At 38.5% G+C, this 21,512-nt stretch overlaps 1 protein-coding gene and 1 long non-coding RNA gene across 2 annotated transcripts in view; one reads left to right on the plus strand and one right to left on the minus strand.

Annotated features, from left to right (window-relative positions):
• Positions 1-13,159, minus strand: part of LOC102551469 (uncharacterized) — a 32,527-nt gene extending 19,368 nt beyond the window's left edge. Inside the window, exon 1 of the long non-coding RNA XR_015632894.1 lies at positions 13,038-13,159. This is a non-coding gene — a long non-coding RNA (uncharacterized LOC102551469). The remainder of the gene's footprint in view (positions 1-13,037) is intronic.
• Robo1 (roundabout guidance receptor 1) overlaps positions 1-21,512 on the plus strand; it is a 1,048,129-nt gene that overhangs the window by 562,190 nt on the left and 464,427 nt on the right. The window contains 1 exon segment of the mRNA NM_022188.3: positions 14,593-14,676. Within this exon segment, the coding sequence (NP_071524.2) occupies positions 14,593-14,676 (84 nt within the window).

Below are 21,512 nucleotides of genomic sequence, written 5' to 3' on the forward strand. Positions count from 1 at the left end.
TTCTGGAATCAAAACTATTTTCAACTCCCACTGAATGCCTAAAACGGAGTTTGAGATGATAGGAGATTTTTACCCATGTTCTAAGACTACCTACCTAGTGCATCTTTTATAAGTTCTTACAGTACAAATCACACTACTGCCCTTGTCAAAATAAATTTATCAAGATATTTTAATAATGGGTTTTTTTGTTCATGAAGAAAAACCAAAACACCTGGAATTTCTATAAAACTGAAGCAACTCTAACTTTTAGGTACTTGAAAATGTTGAACCACTACAAAAACAAAATTAAAAATTCCAGAGAAAAATAATTCTATTATATGCACTTTTCTTCAGTTTTCTCTATAATTAAGTACCAGTAAAGACTGAAACACATTATGGCTATGGTATAAATCTACCATGGATTTTTTTTAATCTAAGAAGATAGATTATAGTTCAAATTAAAAACAGAGCAGATCTCTGTCTCATGTTTTTGTTGTTGTTTGCTTGGTTGCTGTTTGGTTGTTTTTGAAATTGGCTTTTATTCTTGGCTTTTAGCTTCTTTCTATCCAAGTAGAAAAAGTGCCAAAGCTTGCTCGAAGCTTGTCTTTGCATTTAATATATAGTGCGTAGGTTTCCTCTTTTGTTATGGGAGTAGGATGATACAATCAGATCTACAAAAGCCTGCAGAATGATTCTGTGTCTGTAGAGGAGCTAAATCATAGTGATTTACTTGCCTTTCTTACTTTGGATTAGGCTCTCAAAGTCAGCTTTCTGCTCCATACACACATAAAGAAAGGAGAAACACGGGGAGGGAGATTCAGGGAGGAAGGCGAGGGGATGCTTGAGGGAAGGGAGAAGAAGGCATGTAACTGGAAGCAAAGGAAGGAGAATGAAGCAAAAACCAAGTTCTTAGAATATTAATTTACCATTTACTTCAAACATGGAAGAGGAAGCTCTTCCAGTCAACATATGAGTGCCTTTCAAAACTCTGATTGGCTGGTTATGAAAAGTAAAACAAAATGACACTTGGTCAAAAATCAATCAACTACCAAAATAAAATTAATCAACTACCAAAATAAAATTAATCAACTACCAAAATAAAATTAATCAACTACCATATGCCTTATTAATTTCACTTTTGGGCATTTATCCCAAAGAGAATAAACCCTGCACACAGACATTTGTGGCATCTTTATTCATAATAGGTAAAACTGGAAACAACCCAGATATACGTCCACCAGTCAAAAATCTGCAGTAAATCCAAATCTCAGAAAACTAGACAGCAATAAACATAAGCCTGAACTCTTGAAACATGCAGGAACCAGAAAGAGTCTTCATGGAGTCTCACTGAGTAAAGGTAGAATTTTCAAAAAGCTTCACACTGTAGCATGTGGTTGAGGGAAACATCTCAGAGCAGCGTGGTAATATACAAGGAATAGAGACTAGCATTTACAGAATACAGAAATGGATGAGTAGGAAAACATTGAGTGTGTCTATAAACATCGAACTGGCAGATGTACTAGATGACATAGCTGCTCCTTGCTAAGCTTGTGACAAGAGTGATATTGTATCTATGAAAATGTTTGTAGGTTTGTCAAGGTGCTACCACTTGAAGAAATTAGGCAGAAAAAAACAATAAGCCTTCTCAGATTCCTTAGGGAGCTTATGGCCTGTGAGTATCATATATACATAGTGTTTTAACTTACTGAACATCAAGTGAGAGCTTCCAAGTTTCCACAACCTGGAGATATGCAAGCAGGCTTTAAGGCCTTGCAGTAGCATCAGAAGGTATCAGGCTATCATCTAAAAGCCTTCTGGGGGCAATATATTCATGTTACATAAAGAGCAGAACTCATAATGGCATTATAAGGTGCATACGTGATTGATAAAAAAATTGAAGTGACATATGTTTTCTCTTACACTTAAATACATCTTTTCTTGTTTTATATTTATAATGATCAGTGAAGTGCCCACATGGTAATTACTTTGGCACGTTTTCTACTCTTTGTGTTTTCTCCTACACAATTCTATTTTATAGCTACTTGTCATTGCCAGGATTATGTACAATTATGCATTATTTTTAAACTAACAGCCATAGAATCAGACATAAACATACAACATATAGCTAGTAGGTGAAAGGTTTATACATTTTAGTGCCAGACTGTCAGGTAATTTTAGGATCAAATTTAAATGTTCAAATATACACTCTATAGGAATGTTTTTAGCATTAGCACAAAGCTTTTTCCTGTCCCAGAAAAAAAACACAAGAAAAAAGATATGCATTCTTAGCTGCTTAACCTATTTACGTCAGCTAACTACTAATGGAATTCTGACCATCAATTCCTAAATGAAACCTGTCAATCTTAGGGGATTTCTAATACCACTATTGTAATTCTAATTTTTGTGGTTTTTGTGGAGGGAAAATATATTGTCCAAGACATATGTTGCATATTATAGGTTTCCTTTAGTTGTATTACTCCATCTACAAGAGCTAACAGTATGTCTTTATGAATTCTCTATTTCCCTAAAATATTCATACACAGTTATCATAATTCCGGCAGTGTATATGAGACAGAATTCACCATCTATATTCCGTATCTATAAACAGTTCTTCTACATAGTTTGTAGGAAAATACATTTCTTTACAGTTGAGAGCCCTATCTTAACAGGTCACAAAAACCCATTAGAAACAGTAGAAGTTATTATATTAAGCTTCTTACTCATTTCTCACGCATGTGCTGATTATCAGCATTCACGCTACAGCTGAATATTTGCAAATAAAATAGGTTATTTGTTTATTTCTATTTTCAGAATTCTGAACATTTTTTGGTAAGCCCTTAAACAATTAATCTGGAAATGGCTTTTGCAGAGCCCCTTACTTTACAAATGACCATGTTTCCTAGTGGTCTAATAAGTATACTATGACAGAGAAAAAAGAAATATTGCATGCCGTGTTTTCAAATCCGTGTGTGTAATATAGTGATTGAAATGTATCCCTACGCTTGGGACCGTAACTCACACCAAAAACACCCACCATTGGGAGTCTGTAGCTAGGAGATTAATGCAAACTCAAGCACAGGCTGAACACTGAGCTAAGGCCAGCCCAAGCTAGAGAACGGAGACTGTATCTCAAAAGACTACTCAAAGAAAAGGAAATAAGTAAATGCATTCTTGTTCATGGGACCATAATTTGTAGTGGGTAAGCCACAATTTGTCACAGTTTTTTTTTTCTGAGCTACGTGGACCACCATCTCAGCTACAGATCCATTTCCTAGTTGCCTCCTAGAAAGAAAATATTCTGAGAAGTGCCTCCTATTTGCCACCAGTGAAATGAACTGAATGGAAAACTGGACAGGACCATTGCTGCCCAGAAAAGATTCGTCCCCACTAAGTTACTCCCACCGCCCATAAATTACTCCCACCGCCCATAAATTACTCCCACCGCCCAGGAACGCAAGCAGTAACACAGATGGCCTGAGAGATCTTGAGGTCTCTGATTTGGGGGAGTCACCCCTCAAGAACCGCTGTTAATGAACGCATGTACCCAATGACATAAAAATATCTTTGATAATAGTCTTTGGCTTTGCACATTTCCGTCGACTTACAATAATAATGACTTATGAAAAATAGCCCAAAGTGAGACACACCTTCCTGTGAAAGATGCCTGTCGTGTTAACACCAGTGATGGTGACATTTCCACTAAAAATACAAATTAAAGACGGCAAATCAAGAGTGAAAAGGAAAAAAATAAATCAAATAAATCTTTTTAAAAAGTGTTAAAAAGGAGAGGGGAAAAACAAACTTGTTACTGACAGCCTAGGATCGAATCGTCTCCGCATAACTACTTACATGTAGCATTTTTGCGTAACATTATATAGACTGGAGAGTCAAAGTCGTTGGTTAAATTTCAGTTTGGCGTTAGGAAGTAGAAACATCCAATGACTGTGAGCTACCTAGACTGAACCGACAGAGTCAGACTCAAGTGCGGATTGGTCAGATCATCCGTGCGTCTGATTCTTTAAAACCATAACCATCGCTGCGCAAACCTTCCTCCTGAGAAGTGTGCATGGGGTGCACAGAAAATAACAAATGGGCCTTTAGAAAAGAGAGTGACCCCCACTGCCACTGTGGACTCACGCTGAGGGGAAATCAATGCAGGCTGGATGAATGGGGAGGAAGCCTCATTCTCTCTCTGGTACTCTATCTGACACAGCTAATCCCGGTGACCTTTGGAGAAGCTGGAGGCATAAAACGACCTCAATTTTCAAAAGCACAATTAGAATGAAGAGGGAAAAGCCGTGACTGTGGTTAGAAAGACAGACAATGAAGAGACTGAGGAGAAAATTTGTTCCCTTCGCAGTTAGGTGAATGCAGCCTTGAAAGGGCCTTAATAGTCTCAGAGGGATGGCTGTCATGGCTCACCCAGCTCTTGAGGCAGGTCCGGTGAAGAGATATCTCTCAGTTGCCTCAGGTTTGGCTCACCTCATATTCGGGTCTCGGCTTAATGGATATAGAAGAAGGGGGCAGGACCTGGAGCCTCTCTGACTCAGGGAAATGTTCTTTTTTAATGAAGAAATTAGTAGAGTGAATACAGTGCTCGCCCACACACTCCCCATTCCCTGTCCCTGCCTTAGTAAAGAAATTTCAGTAAATTCTATCTCTGAGCAAAATCAACCAGGCAAGGAGGCGAACTCTAACTCCCTGAGCCGAAAAGATGGTGTGGGGTCTTGCTGAGTGTCGAAGTTGGCGATCCCGTGCAAAGGGCTCTAAGAAGAAGCTGTGCTGAGCACACAGAAAATATGGCTAAGAGAATATGAAATTTGCAAACCCTATATTCTGTTGAATTTTAAAATATCTCCTCTATAGGCTCCAAATTGTCATGTTAACACAGAAGCAGAGTGTGCATTTTCTCATTAAAAGAGGTTAGCATATTATTTTTAGATGCCTGTTTCTGTTTTCTAGTGAGAGAAAGAAAGAGAGGGTATAGATTTGGGTGAGTGGAGAGGTAGAGAGGTACAAGCCCCTGGGAGGACACAGAGGATGAGAAACTATAATCAGAATATACCTCAGATATAAAATTATCTATTTCCAATAAAAAGGACAGGAATCATATATTTAAGTAAAAAAGAAGTTGACATTTAAAATATGTATTTTAGTTATTAAAGACTCTGAAGATTTTTTTACTGTGTTTATTCTTGTATATCAGTGTGTGGGTATGTGTCCAGAGCCCATGGTGCCCCAAAAAGGTATCAGACCTGGGGCTGCTCTGAGCCTCCTCACATGAGTGTTGGGAAGAGAACTCGGGGCTTCTCCAAGAGCAGAGTCTCCTCTTTAGCCCTAAAATAACTTTAAAAGAAACCTTCAATTTGAAACACTAATTCTCTTAAATAAACTAACCAACTGATTTCCAGCTAGATGTTCAGGACGGTAAAATAATCTTTACAGACTTCACCCATTTGATTCCTTTGTAACATACCTGAGAAACATATATGACTTTACATCTTATTGATAGTGGGAACAAAGCGAAGGAATAAACAAATAAATATTTCAAGTAGCTAAAAACATAAATAGGGGAGTAACCCCTAAACATATTATTATGTAGAAAACCTAGATTAAGTAACAATTAACTGTTTAGTTTTAAGGATTCCAAAACACTAAGTATATAAAACAGTACCTGAGTGAATTTAAGAAAGCATCTAGCTGTTACATCATTGATCATGTCTATTACTGCACCAATTCCAAGCAGGCTTATTAATATGTTTGGGGAAATGATAAATTGGTGTATTCTATGATAAAATATAATTCAAAGCCAAAGGAAAGGACATTGGGGTTGTTGATCAGAGTCTCAGATACATTCATCTCTTCTCAAGTTGTCAAAAATGAATGATCCTAATTGTTCCTGATTCTCCAGCACAACTTCATTTGATAGAGAACGAACATTTTGTTAATTTAGATATTACTATTGTGTCCTTCTTGCCACTTAAATGTATTCGAGCGTGCTCTGGGGGCAGCTGGGACACCACCTGTTAACTGAGTTCAAGCACTATTTAATTACCCCGTGCTGAAGTTACCTTATGCTTTGACTAGAAGGGAATAGAAGGGTGGCAGATGCTAGCTCAGTAAAGAAAAGCCTTTGAGTACCAGGGCAAAGTGGGTGGAGAGAGCAACAAAAAAGCCAACAGACGGAGGCGGCCACAGATACTAGGTAAAATGAACCGGAAATTAACTCTCACATATAAAGTTCAAATCAGCCAATCTCAGAAGATTAAATTCCGCCCCAGTAAGGTATCTGTCACATCCCATGTTCTAATCTGACCTGAGGACTGTACATACATAAATACAGGACTCAACCAGACAATCGGCTCAGTTCCTAATTATACAAGTTAGTGGTCATCACTCACAGCCTCTCTGAAAAGCTCTGTGACATTCTTACACCAAACATTCAGACAACGAAGGAATAAAAGCATGCCACCGTGTTGAAGAATAATTTTCCCGATTAAGAGCTCGACTCTGTCAGGGTTTCTGTGAGGAGCGATCTGGAAACAAATGGTTATAAATTATAAGTATTTCTCCATCTATCGAGCAATTTCCACACTGAAAGCATTCTGTCGTGGTGTTTTGTTAAGTGGCATTTAAATGAGTTTTAAAGCTTCTTCCTTGCTTTTGGGTGCTCTGTCACAGCCGTAGCCCTTGATGCGCTTGCTTTCCTGACATTTCATAGCAATGCTTTCTGCTGCCAGAGTCGTCATCCTTGCATCCCTCATTCTTGTATCTAAATACGTGTTGGATGTCAGCTACTCAATACCACATTGGCCTGGTGGACCCTGATGTTCCTATAGAATATATATACATATATACATATATATATTCAATCATATCCCCCAAGTAACAGGCTGCCAATCTGTTGTTCCATTCTTTTAAATACAGTATTGAAATTCCATCTAGTTCCTAGCAATTGAGTCAAAAGAATGGGAGACATAGCTCAAAGAGCAGTGTTTTGAAGGCTTAAGTCATTTGGAATCAAATTCCCAACCTACACTTTACCAATTGCAAAGGACCAGGATCCAGACCCTCTGTGTTCTTTAGCATCTGCCTCTCAAATGTAAGACCATAGTGAAAGTCAGCACATTTATGGTCTTGACAGACTAGAAAAGTACATTGAGAAATAAATGGGCATTTCCATGTTAAATAAACTTTAAACTTTAAATTATATGAACAATATTTGTGATGACAGTCAACTTTTTCTTCATTTTAATTTATTCGGTAACCTTATCACATTAATAAAAATTTTGAAAATCATTTTTGAGTTAATCTTATGAAACTTGTACTTTTATATATTATTCACATCCCAAGTCATAGGCTAAGGTTGCCTATCATTAAGATCATTTTTCTTCACACAAACAGCGAACATTTCAGAATTTTTCTCTTCTCAACAGTATAAGGTGACATTTTCAAATTTTGAGGAGAGATTCAGTAGCTAAAATCTGTATTGCAATGTCTGTCTGATAACGAATTTAACATTGTGGTTCATTTTACTAAGCCAAGTTTCTGTTAATTATTGCCGAGAATAATTCTTATAACCATAGTTCTTCTGAATTTAAAATAAACGTAAGGAAACTCCTTGATTTTCTGAATACAGTAAACACAAAGATGATGGTCTATGCTGATGGTGACCGTGCTGCTGCTGCTTTGACAAAATCGTTTATAAAAATGTAGTAGCTGGGTACGGAAGTAAAGCATTGGAGAAGAGAAAGCACAGATGGTACAAATGTAAGAACCTAGGTGTAAGGTCTAAACCCCCCAGGCATTGCTGTGGACGGCAGTAACCCCAGCACTGGAGGCAGAGGTAGGAGGATTCCCGGAGTTCATTGGCCAGCAAGACTTTCTATTGGGTAAATTTCAGAGAGACTCTGCCAGAGAGGGACAAGGAGAAGACCGGCAGAATGTCATTCCCACATCCTCTTCTTCCTTCCCCACGTAGGTGTGATGGCCTGCACGCAGACATGCACATAGACATATATACAACACAAAACACGAGACAGAAGAAGCAACGTGTGTGAGGACAGTTCTCGCGACATGCATCATGTCTGATGCTCTAAAAGCAGGGTTTTCTGCGTTTTGGTTGTAATGTGCCTTTTACAAGTTACTTCATTCTCTGGATTTTTGAAGTGGGTACTAAGTAAAAGCAACTCCTTTTTTTTTAAAAAAATGAATCATTTTGTTCCTTTACATTTCAGTTGTTATCCATCCCCCTTCCCGTTACCCCTTCCCACACCCCATCCCATCCCCCCAATCCTCCTCCCTTTCTGTGAGGGTGCTCTTCCACCCACTCATCCACTCCCTCCTCACTGCTCTAGCATCCTCCTGCGCTGGGGCATGAAGCCTCCACACTGATGTCAGGCAAGGCCATCCTCTGCTCCGTTTGTATCTGGAGCCATGGCTTCCTCCGTGTATATTCTTTGGTTGGTGATTTAATCCCTAGGAGCTCTGGGTTGTCCAGTAGGTTGATACTGTTCTATCTACCGGGTTGCAATCCCCTTGAGCTCCTTCAGTTCTTCCTCTAATAGCTCTACCATTGGGGTCCCGAGGCTCAGTCTGATGGTTGGCTGCGAGCATCTGCATCTTCATTGGTCAGGTGCTGGTAGAATCTCTCAGGAAAGAGCCATGGCAGGCTGCTGACAGCAAGTGCTCAAGTGCTTCTTGGTGTCAGCAATAGTGTTGGGGAGGTGGACAGAAAGGGAGTTCGTTGGTGTCTACAGATGGGATGGATCCCTAGGTGGGGCAATCTCTAGATGGCCTCTCCTTCCGTCTCTGTTCCATTTGTAAAAGCAACTTCTAATGTTAATTTTCCCACTAAATCTCTGTAACAATTCTCATATATCTCTTTTTATCCCACTTCAAATGAATAGAATAAATAATAATGCTTACGAAATAATCATTTTGACCATAAGTGACACAGGCAGAAGTCAAAATTTAATTCCTATTTGATCCTGTAGGATTCTGGTATAGATTAAATCTTTATAATTTTGGACTTAATTTTGTAATTCATTGCCTAGGTTTCTAATTAAATGTTCTCAGTACTTCATTTAAAGGACCCATTCCCTGCATTCCTCTTGATTAGTAGGAAAGAATCGATGAGAATTGATCCAATTTGTAGAACACAATTCTCATATTGATAGTAGTTTGTATTCATTTGCTCTCCCCTAATCTTTTATTAATGGTCATCTTCAAAATGTCAATTAATGCCAAAGTGTGGTGCAGTGATAATTCAAATCTATAAAGAAATGAGTTTAACGCTGAACAGTAGACCAGAGGGGAGATTCTTATGTTTAATGTAAATCCTGTGAGGTGACCCAGACTGAACAGAACCAGGTAGTAGAAACATGCTAAGAGTGAAAATGCTAATGTAGGAGGAATTTCGAAGTAACTGAAACTGTTTATATAAGCAAATGAAACTCCAAATTAATTAGTTTGTTTGTTTATTAAGATAATTTCTCACTCTGCAGCCCTGGCTGTCCTGAAACTTTCTGTATAGACCAGGCTTGACTCAAACTCATAGAGATTTGCCAGTTTCTGCATCCCAAGCAAGTGTTTGACCTACTGAGTCTACCTTTGAAGTTCCAAATTTGAATAGCATAGTTGTTTCTCTTGGGTGTCTACATTTCCATAGTTGAACCTGTTTACCAAGGCATGGTGAACAACTTAGAGAAATGTGAATGGTGGGCCAGGGCCACCCTATGAAAAGAACCATCTGCATGTGTGAGGGGGAACAGAGGGGTAAGGGCAGCACATTCCAGACTTGCTTAGTTGACACTAAGTGACACTCAGTGACACAATGGAGCACACTTTTACTTGTGATGTCTCCATAGTAGATCAGTTGCTAACATGTGCCACCTTCTTTCTCTCGCTCCTTACATAGTATTTTTCTCCACCATTTAAAGTCAGAAAGACCATGATGCCACCTCACCATTTAATTATTCTACCTGCGTAGTCTAATAATAGTAGATACTGTTCTTGTACATTTGATGTTGGGTCTTAAGTTTGATTGCATGCAAGTCAAACATGGCATGTGTAGGAGTGAAATTGTGCTGTACCACACAATCGTCTTCTCATTCTCGGACACCTACTTTGGGGAGACTGAGTTTGATTATTGAGTTAAAATGGAGACTATCTGATGCAACCATTATCAATGTATATTTCCTCCTTACGGTAAACAAGTGATTTCTGAGGTGATACTTTGGTACTTGGAAATGTACTGTTCTGTAAACTCATTCCACCAAAAAAATTTAAGGCTGCATGTTGCTAGTAAAAGGATACAAAGTTCTAGTTAGGCAAGAATAATACATTCAGGAGCCCTATTCTGCAATGCAGTGAGTGTTATCAACAAGGATGTGCTGTTGATAAACATCGAGGGCAGATTGGATCTGTTTTCACTATGAATGTATTAATTTGCCCTATCAAGCAATTCTAAAATGTAGACATATTTTAAATTTTGTAGCATGTAATAGATTACATATAAAAAAATTTCCATCAATTGAAATGTTGAGTGAGTTGTAATTAAATACAATGTTTACTGGAAAGTAATGATTTCTAGTGTTTATTCCATTTATAGTTTTAGCCTTATTAAATATGTAAAAGATTGCTATATATAATCTTATATATTATTGGTTCAAGAATGCTATATAGCCCCACATAGAAGATAAAGTCAAGCAAGTCATTTTTTATAAATACTAAGCCTAGTATTTATTAAATCTAGAGTTGTTTGTTCCCCTGATAGCAGCATTTACTGAATTATAAAGTAATTAAAATATCGTTCACATTAAAGTAAAATAAGTAACCGACAGGCAGGATACTAGGAGAGGACTACATTGAAGGGACAGCTGAGTCCTGTTTACTAAGGGAACGTTTGAAATTGCTTGTTGTAGACATTAAGTTGAATTGGCTGTGGACTATGATTACGCTGTTGGCCGAGCATTAGATTGGATGATTAGATTAGAACTGAAGTTGAGGGACAGAGAATACGAAGAGCAGATTTGTTCTTAACAAACAAATGAAAGCCAGGATTTCATAACAATGAAGCTGGTTGCTTTGGAAGATAGTGAACACCAGATAGGAACTAACTTCCCTGGAGGAGAATATGTCACCGGAATTGGTCATGAAGATCTACTTGTCGTGATACTTTATATCTAATATAGGCGTCCTAAAGAGAGGGAGGATACAAAGCCATCTGAGTGCATTTATAATACTTTCCCTCCAGTACATGATACTAGTAGAGAAATGCTTTTTTAAGCATTTTCCAGTTGTTTTTCTACTTAGAGCTAGTCACTTAATTAGAATTTGCCTTCATTAATTCATTTGTTAACTTCAATTCTGTGTAAAAATGAAAAATGAAGCACCTGCTCTGAGGAGGTTACATCTTTATCTTCATAGCGTGCCCGTGAAAGCCCCCAGTACCTAGGCATTTATAGAAGACATGTAGGCTTACACTAACAAACAGTATTTACACTGCCTTGAACTCAGGCCGTTAGGACCCTAAACTCAGACTCTACAAATATGCTAACAGAAAATAACCTCTCACCCCTTTGTCTCCTAGCCTGCGGCTCAGAAATCAATACGACTTAACAACAGGCACACACACAGAGACACACGCAAAAATAAGTATCTATCTTTTTGACCCACCATTCAGCCTCCAGCTCACACATCGTGAATCAACGGGGTATTTTATATTATCATTATTCTTTGACAAGAAGAAGGAGAAGGGAAAAAAATTAGGGAAGCTAGTAAAAATGGATCCTTCAGTTTCCTTTCGGCCCAGCATGTCTTTAATTAAAGGCAATGCTAGATAGGCAGGAGGGTCTTTGTAGATATGGTAAAATTGATTGATTAATACGCAGACTAATCTTTTCTAAGCCTAAAAGGAGGCTCTAGCATGGTGGGTAGAAACTAGGAGGAAAGTTTACAAAGCACCAAGGATACTTAAGAGTTGTATGAAGGTTTTGGGTTTTGGTTTTGGTTTTGGTTTTTTGTTTTCCTTTAAGTAGATTCAAGCAACTCATTTCAATGATAGTGGACCCGCTTTCTTTGTTTCCCTGGATTTTAAGAAAACAATTTTCATTTCCAGGAAGGCATCAGTAGTAACAAAAGCATAGAAAGCTATAACACAGCTTTTTGATACTACCTAGACAAGACAACTTAAGCCAGTCACAGATTTGGAAGAATAATATCCTGTTTTAAACAAACTGATCAGAAATAGTGCAACCGCCTTAAATTAACTATCCCTTCATAAGGGTAAGGGTTTACCTTGACTCTGCTTGTTACAAAAACTAATTAATCCATAACACTAAAGCGACTCTGCACACACTGCTTTTTTAAAATAATATTTGAAAAAAGCAAGATTGCACCCTCCCTTAAAAGCCTTTTAAAACACATGAACAGCATTGTGTGTGTGTGTGTGTGTTGTTGTTGTTGTTGTTGTTGTTGTTCATCTCTCTGTGTCAGCCTCTATTTAAACCCCTTGAGCGAGGCTACTTACTTTGTGGTCCAGTAGTGTAATAACTAATACTGCCCCCAAATTACCCAATGAGACCCGCTTCCCTGCCTGTCTAACGGATGAAACACGAAACTCTGACCTGAGCCTCCATGCATTTAGCATGTTAACAAGCCACAGAGCCAAAGAATTGACGCGCACTGCCTGACCAAAGTTTCCAAAGTCACTTTCGAGACTAACCATGACGAAGCTATCCCTAGAGAGAGAAGGATAAATAAAGCGAAGTGAGCATGCCCCCTGTTTGTCTGCACAGATCCAAACCCTTCTCTTCCACCTTAACCACAGCAGTTTTCATCCTTTGACAGATATGGGAGAGAGCACAGAGAGCAAGAAAATGAGTGGGAGTAATAGTTAGGTCCTTGCGGACTTGTGATAGACTTTTTTATTCCTTGTTAAAAATTCCGAAGTGATTCCTGAATAGCTCTGCCCGAGACAAACTATGTTTCCCTAACTAAACACAAGCAGAGACACAAAATTCACAATGTCTGTGATGTTCCTAGAAGAACATTACCTGTGCGTGGTTACTGCCTCATGGGTAAGGGACTCCCTTTCTTTCCTAAGCTCACAGATGCTGGTCCCCAGAGTAGAATCCTCTCTGATGCTGTTTAAGGTAATAAGAGCCCACAGAGCATTGTAACTTGAATGACCTACGATTCCACACTATTTGACTTAGAAGCTATAGTCTATTGTTTCCCAGTCACTTATCAGCAGTGACGCAATAGGGGATGGTCCTAGGTACCTAGCACATATAAGTATTGTGGTGTTTTATAAAAAATAGAAGATATGTTTTGGTAGAGCAATAGTAGGATGAGGTAAGAGGGATGCCCATGCTGAGGCATCCCTTCCCTTGAGGTACCAGCCATAAGCGGATATAGTATGGAATCGAGTTTATTTAGAACATGGGAAGTGGCGTTGGGAAGGGGGTAGAGCCAGAGAGAGGGAGGGAGGGAGAGGGAGGGAGGGAGAGAGGAGGCCGTCCAGGAACACGTGGAGAGGGGGATGGGGAAGGGGAGGAAGGGGTGAGGGATCGGAGGGACAGAGAATAAGAGAGTAAGATAGTAAGGGAGAGAGGAGGGGGTGAAAAGCCCCTTTAACAGTGAGTCGGACATACCTGGCTGTTGCCAGGTAACTATGGGGCGGAGCCTAGAAGGAATGCTAACTAATACAACAGACATGTACCAGCATCCCCAGACTGCTGTCACTCACAGACTGATCTGCTCCTGAGTACCAGACCTGAGTGTTGAATTCTGCCTCATCTCTAAAATTCTGCACAGGAAAAAAAAAAAGTTCAATTCCAAAAACATTACAAAGCATTTTTCCTTGAGAAAATTAAGAATTCAGAGATGGTGGTATTTATATTGTCGGTTGCAATAAAGACTTTACAGCAATCTGGGATGACTAAGTCTTCAAAGAAAAAAAATTCCAAGTCAGGTGCTATTTTACCCACACACTCATTCAATTCTTCTCAGTTCTATTCTAGGAGAAATCGTTGTCTTCCAAAGACATAGGATGTGCTTGGCTTTCTTTACTGTTTTTTTTCCCAAGGAGCATGTTTTTATCCTTCTCCTGCCTCCACAAGACCCTCACGCGCTCCCTCCTGCTCTCATCTGAGGTACAGTCCCTGGAGTCTGTAATTGCCAGGAGATGAAGCGATGATGGGGAGTGATCACAGTCAATAGCTTTGATTAACAATAAGGTGGAAAATTAGCAATGCTAGCATTCAGCCACCCTGCCCTCTCCCTCCTCCATATGCTCCCTCAGTCATGCTGCCGGCCTCACAGAGGGCAGTCGGAGCCCCTCGCCAGCTTTGAAGTGCAGCAAAGGTGCAGGCAGTGCAGAGAATTAGGGAGATTAAGGGAAAAGGAAGAAAACTGTAAGCATGGTGCTGAGAGCTGCACAGGGCTCAGTGTACTGCAGGAAGGGCAAGGAAGACGTGTGCTGTGTGTTGTCCTTGTGTGTTTTTCTGTCACATGTGGATTTACTTGTGTCTGGACATGCAGTGATCGAAATGGCAACTACTGTTACTTCTGTGACCCCATCAGCAGCTCTGGTGTTGTTTCCGACAGACCCTGAGGACCTAGAGAGGGGGAACGACAACGGGACGCCAGCCCCCACCTCTGATAATGATGACAATTCGCTGGGCTACACAGGTAGAGTGTTTCTTTCCTGAATGCTGACTTGAAATGCTAACCCTGAAATGTTTCCACCTCCATCCATCATCAGCCACCTGTGCAAAATTTCTAACCATCCCGGCTTCCAGCTCACAGCCACAGCTTCTAGTCCTCATTTTCCGACTCCACTCTGTCCTTGCAAAGTCTTTCTGCAATTGTAAATGCACTGGAGAACCGAGCTGTACCTTAAAAGTGCAGGCATAGCCGCTGTCTATTTTTAATAGAAAAGAAAGTTTATCGTTCTGAAACTTGAATGTCATAAACTTATGGAAAAGAGAAATTTTTCATAGCTTTAATATTTCATTAAGTTAGCTTCAGCAAAAGGTAAGACAACCTACGAGTGATTACATCTCAAAATTAGCTGTGCTTTTAAGCACACACTTGAATGTGACAGCATTCATAATGACAACTCTAGTTTTGTTTGGATGGAGGCATTGTTATCTTGACAGGCGATCTCTTCTGAAGTAGACACATGTATACATCAGCATAAAAGTACAGATTAAGTTAATGTGTCTGAGAGTAATTTACATACAGAACTCTAAGAATGATCATTCGTAAAATACGAGAATGTTCCTGGCATAATTTCTAAATAGAGTTAGAAGACTAATTGTGTAAACGACACAATTTCCATCTCTGAGATAATTTGAAACTTTAGACAAGGCTAAAGAATAAAAGGTACCACTCAAGTCTCATTGAATCAGATAACAAGAAGGCTGGAGGGATAGAGTCTTTATCTCATCCTTTTTGAGGTGCTTGTCGACAGGGCTCTCCACAGAGACTGCTGGGCAGTGTGCCGGGGTAAGCTGTAGAGAGGAGTACAGCGGGGATGAGAGAGAGCATGCATCTGTGTCCTTACAATTCACACAGGACTGTGCTACACGGGGTGAGCCACGAAACACATTTCACTTTGTTATAAAACCGTATTTGCTGATAATTTACCTTAGGAAGATCTTCTGTTCCTTCATATAACTATTGTTCTCCACCTTTTACCCCCAATCTTTGATTTGGAGTTCTTGGAATGAAAATCAAAATTAACAACACCTTTGTTAAAAATTGGACAGGCTTGCACCTCTCTGCTCCAGAGGAGTCCCCTTTCTTGTTTTCCTCCTGAGTATAGAGAGCAAGTGACTAACTGACCAAAGTTTATGGTGATGGTAAGTTTGTGATTTTTTTTCCAGAAATGTAGCAAGAGAAAGAGGTAAAACTGGCCTCCTTAACATCACACATAAACCAGGGTACTTTGTTTTTATGAAAGGAGGAATTGGAGATAGCATTCCTTTCGGGGTGTTCTCCTCCCCTGGATTCACTCTAACTGGATAAGCTGCATTGTTTAGAATATTAATGTGGTTTCTTCTTTGTCTTTTATAGATCTCCTGAATGTTATATATAAATCATGTTACAGCATTGAATTAAGAGTGCTTAAATAACAGAACGCTTAATGTTAAGTGCTGCCTTTAAATGTTTTTATTTCTATGTTTTTTCTCCCTTGAGGGACTATCATATGAAATTAATGTGGAGTCATAAACTTATAGAGTTATATTTATTCCCTACAAGGAAACAAATTAAAGCAATAAAAACTCCAAAGTGAATAAAAATTAATCATCTGAATCATCCTTTTCTTAAGACTATAACTAATACTTGTGAAGAGAATTCACTCATAGGCTTTGCTATAGGAAATATTTGGTAATTCATCAACTCTTCCATGCTCTGAATTAAACACATACCTTGTTTCTCTTTTATTTAAATAGCTATTTATTGTTTTATTTATTCATTAAATTAGTTACTCAAATTGATAAGAAAAATAAAGTAAAAAATATGTTAGCCCCTTGATGTTTATGATAAAAAAAAGATCATAGGCTTAAAGAGTAAAGTAACAATTCAAGGCATTGCTTGAAATTATCTATAGCCTTTGTGTGTGTGTGTGTGTGTGTGTGTGTGTGTGTGTGTGTGTGTGTGTGTGAGAGAGAGAGAGAGAGAGAGAGAGAGAGAGAGAGAGATTCTTCAACCTCAGATAAGAGTTGCTGCAATCTTTATACATTAGAGATTACACATTCATAGGAAAGCGAGATGTCCTATATGTTCAGAAAGAACATTTCCCATTTAATGTAAATTACCTGTAGTTTTGATCACTAGTCCTGCCTGTATCAGTAAATATTACTCAAGAAACAAAACATACCTATTGAGCGACATGGAAACTAAGTCATTAGTTTGAATTAGTTTCAAAGCAAACTTCCTTTAAACTTAATCAGCAAAGCTACCAGGAAGAGTGCACCAGCACCACATTTCACACAGCATTTGTAAATGGCAGTGAAAGCATATCCTCTGTCTTGTTAGTATATGTTCCCCAATATTTTATATGCACATGTTAAAAACAAGATGTACAAATTTGAAGGACAGTTTTAAGAGACACAAAACAATCTCTTAAAATGGCCATGTGCTTAAAATTAAAAATTCACATCTACCCTCCTTCACCTATTTAATTTTGAACATCTTTTTTTAGACAAACAGCATTCACTACACCTAGTTTGTCACAATAATGCTTGCTTTCTCTGCCTCGCTCTCAAATCATTTGGGACCGTTACTGTCAAACTGACTTGTCTTTGACTCTATGGACCCCTAGTCACACACATGAATTTATGTTTTCATTAACAACCTAGTTAACAAATGTTAATCTTTTTTTGCGAGTTCCCTTTTATATCAAATATTCTGCTTATCTAAATTGTTGAAGTGATTTACTTTAGAGCATTGGGTAGAGTGGAAATGTGGAGGTTAGGGGCAGAGATGTATTGATTGCACTTTTCCTTATCTGTAGCAAGTGATATAAAACCATGTAATGTTTTCAAATACTTCAGTTTCACTCTTAGCAATCAATAAATGCAAAGCAATTTCTAAGGTGGCACCATGGTGGGTTATTAAAATGGACTTGTGCATTATTTATAGTGAAATAGCCCATTTCCTGTTTAACCAAGCATGGCATAAATATTAGGGGTTATTTAACAGTTCACAGCAGATAGCCTTTGTCATGAGAATAAGGTAGTGAGGATTTCAAATTAGCACTTTATGGAGTCAGATGGTTTAATATATAACCATCAATGGCTTTTTCAAGATTTCTCAGCAAAGTACCTTGGTACTTGAGTACACAAAATCTCAGTATTGTTGAAAATAGGAAAAAATGTAATATGTCTGAGAATTTACATTTCTGGAATAGACATAATCCAGGTGAGATTTACAGCATCCTTTGTGAAAATTTCAATCATAAATGAATCAAGGCTCATCCACAAGTAAATATTAAAAATATAAGTGGGAGCCAATATTCCCTGGTAACATTCACAATATAGTTTGGAAACAGTAATTAGAAAAAAATCAAATTACATAAGAAAATCTATAAATTCTTTGTATATAGTGTACTAAGTATACTCTTTGTCCTCATCACAACAGATAAGGGGGTCCTGCCGTTTTTGTAATACCAGATTGGAAAAAATTCAAATTTTCATATTTAAAAACCAAAAAACTAATCATCAGGATTGTGCCCATGTCAAAGTAAACTCTAACCAAGAAATGCCTGAGTAATTTCAAATGAGATTAAAGTCTCCCACCCCTTAGTAGTACATCCATGTAAACTTTGTTTATAGTTTCTTTCAAAGAAAAACTAAATATATGTTACCTTACATAGAAAAGCAACATCCTTATCAAATTACATGTTACCCTGAACAAACACAATGGGATCCCCAAACCATATTCTGGAATCTCAGCTGTGATGAGGATGTTGATTCTTAGGTCTCTCTAAGCTGTGTGTGTGTGTCTGTGTGTGTGTGTGTGTGTCTGTGTGTGTGTGTGTGTGTGTCTGTGTGTGTGTCTGTCTGTCTGTGTGTGTGTGTCTGTGTGTATGTCTGTGTATGTCTGTGTGTGTGTCTGTGTCTGTGTGTCTGTGTGTCTGTGTGTCTGTGTGTGTGTGCTGTGTGTGTCTCTGTGTGTCTCTGTGTGTGCCTGTGTGTGTGTCTGTGTGTGTCTGTTTGTGTCTGTGTGTTTGTCTATGTGTCTGTGTGTCTGTATGTCTCTATATGTGTGTGTGTCTGTTTGTCTGTGTGTCTTTGTGTCTCTGTGTGTGAGTGCACATGTGCACATGTGTGTATGTCCTGAATTGACCTATATATGTGTGCATGTGAGTGTGGTGTCTGTGTGTATATGTTTGCTTGTGTCTCTGTGTGTATGTGTGTGTTTATATGGGTGCAAGGACACACATGCCACACTGGGCATATGAAGGTTGAGGACCAAATCTGGTGTAGGCCTTTGCCTTCCATCTCCTTTGGGTTTTTCTGTATTATTATGCACGCAAACATAGCCGGCATATGAATTTCCAGGTACTTCCTGGCCTCTACTTCCTACCTCACAGTAGGAGCACTAGGATTATAGACACGTGTGTCATGCCCAGGTTTATTGTTGGTTTGGTTTGGTTTTTTTGTTTTGTTTTGTTTTGTTTTTCTGGATTTGAATTCATTTGCAATACAGGACATTTCCAAGTTCCTGTTTCCATACATTCTTAACTTCATAATTTCACAGGTAAAGTCAAATATAAACTCCATTTTTCTATGTGTTTTTTTATTTATGCATTGCTATAAATAACCAGCAGGGCAGTTTTAGGAGCAACTCCTTACTCCTTATAACCCTGCCTCACAGGAAGACAATATTACTAACGCCATAATGTGAAAGGTCCTTTCAAGACTATACAAGTGAATTAACCCAAATTTCTTGCCATATAAACTTCATAGCATCTTCAAGTTAAATAAGATTGAATCTTTTATCTGCATATAAGATCTAGTTAGAAATGAAACAGTTCAGACAGACTCTGAGCACCCACATAAGTAGCTTAAAACCTCCTTATGATCTCACTTCTAAAGAAACCAATGCCCCCTTCTCTTCTCCATCATCCTTCTGTATACATGTGGTGCACACACACACCCATTCACCAAATAAAATAAATCTTAAAAATAAAAGCATAGGGGCTGGAGAGATGGCTTGGTGGCTAAGAGCACTGATAGCTATTCCCAACGCTGAGTTCAATTTCCAGCAACCACCTGGTGGCTCACAACCATCCATAATGGGACTGGATGGGACCTCCTGGTGTGTCTGAAGAGAGTGACAGTGTAGTCATATACATTAAATAAACAAATAATAGAAAAATAAAAACATAAACTTGTAAAAGCTTGATTTGGGGAGGAAAGTCCCATGTAATAGCTCCTGATGAATTGCTTTGCTTTGAACTTTTGAAAAATTGCTGTTAATCTTAATATATATGTATATATATTCAAATATATGTTGATAAGTACAATCTTCAAAAGAATACAGCATGCATGTATTTTTAAAGTAAACACAATGCTATACGCAAATAATTGGGATTAAAACTATGATGCGGCCATATTGATGTATGGAGTTTCACATAGCTCTGGCCCTCCGTGCTGAGTTACAGTCATGACTGCTGAGAAAGAGAAAGAGAAACTACGTCAGCTAGCAACCAGGACGTCTGATTAGTTAGCCAGTTCAAGCAGTCAGCAAAACACATATACCAATAAGCCACACTGAATGAACTAACATCTTGTATCTTTGAAGGTGTGTGTGTGTGTGTGTGTGTGTGTAAAATAATAATAAATTAAAAATAAGAGACAATGAATTTGAAAAGGAATTGTGGTGGAGAGAGATTTAAAGAGTTGGAGGAAGAAGTGAATAGTGTATTCTGTAAATAGCAGAACCCATATGTGAAGTGACATATGAAAAAGAAATTTAGAAAGGACACAGTGGCACATGTCTTCTATCCCAGCACTTGGGACTCTGAGGCAGACGTATCTCTGAACTTGAGACCAGCTCATCTACAGATGCAAGTTCCGGAAAAGACCAGGCTACACAGAAAACCCTATCTGAAAAAGAAAAGAAAAAAAACAAATTTTAAAAGAAAGTTTTAAAAATAAACAACTTCTTAATTGTTGCATCTACAGCTAAATCATTGGCCAATCTGAAAGTCAGAATAGACACCAGTTATTCATTAATTCGATGAGGAAATTAAGACTGAACCATTCTGGGCCTTGACTGCAGATGTGGCTTTGGAAATGACTCTCTACTCATCTAGAAAAAAAATGCCAAGCTCAGAGCTTTGCCTAGGGCCCTGGGCAGAATGTTATCGCAGCACTGCATAGAGGCTTCTTGAAATTTCTCTCCTTATTTTATTTAGTTTTATGATTTATAGAAAGGAAACATTCTTTGAAATTTCAATAGTTTCTCTTAAAAAAACAAAAGAGAATTAGCTAGTTTTTCCTCATTTCTAATGTCTACAAAGATGTTAAGTCAACAATATGTTTACTTCACTAAGTAATATAAATTTCTTCCACAGTTAGTGAAAAGCAGCCCATTCCACCTTATCTTAAAAGAATTCGTGCATGTAAGGCTATGCAACAAGTTTGTACGTAATCACTAGTCAGACATTTAACTGGTATCTTATATTAGCCAAGAAATTCTTATAAAGCATTTTCATGAGTTCCTTCTGAACTTCATACTATGTATTTTGATCATATTTGTTCTCCAATCCTCACAAATCCCCTCCCATTCCCTTTAATTCCCCAGCTTCCTGTCCTGCACCCACATATCCAAAGAAACTACAGAATCAGGTGCAGGTCGGTGTGGGACTGGTAACAAGTTCACAGTAACAGGTGACACCAAAATGTACCACAGAAGCGCCACAGCAAGTCTTACCTTGCAGAAGCTTCTCGTGTCAGATGGACTGACTGTGTTACCAGTGTTTTCCTAGACGGTGAGATTTACCATCG

The sequence above is a fragment of the Rattus norvegicus genome, chromosome 11 (genome assembly GCF_021556685.1).
Source record: "Rattus norvegicus strain SHRSP/BbbUtx chromosome 11, alternate assembly SHRSP_T2T, whole genome shotgun sequence".
Lineage (NCBI taxonomy): Eukaryota > Metazoa > Chordata > Mammalia > Rodentia > Muridae > Rattus > Rattus norvegicus.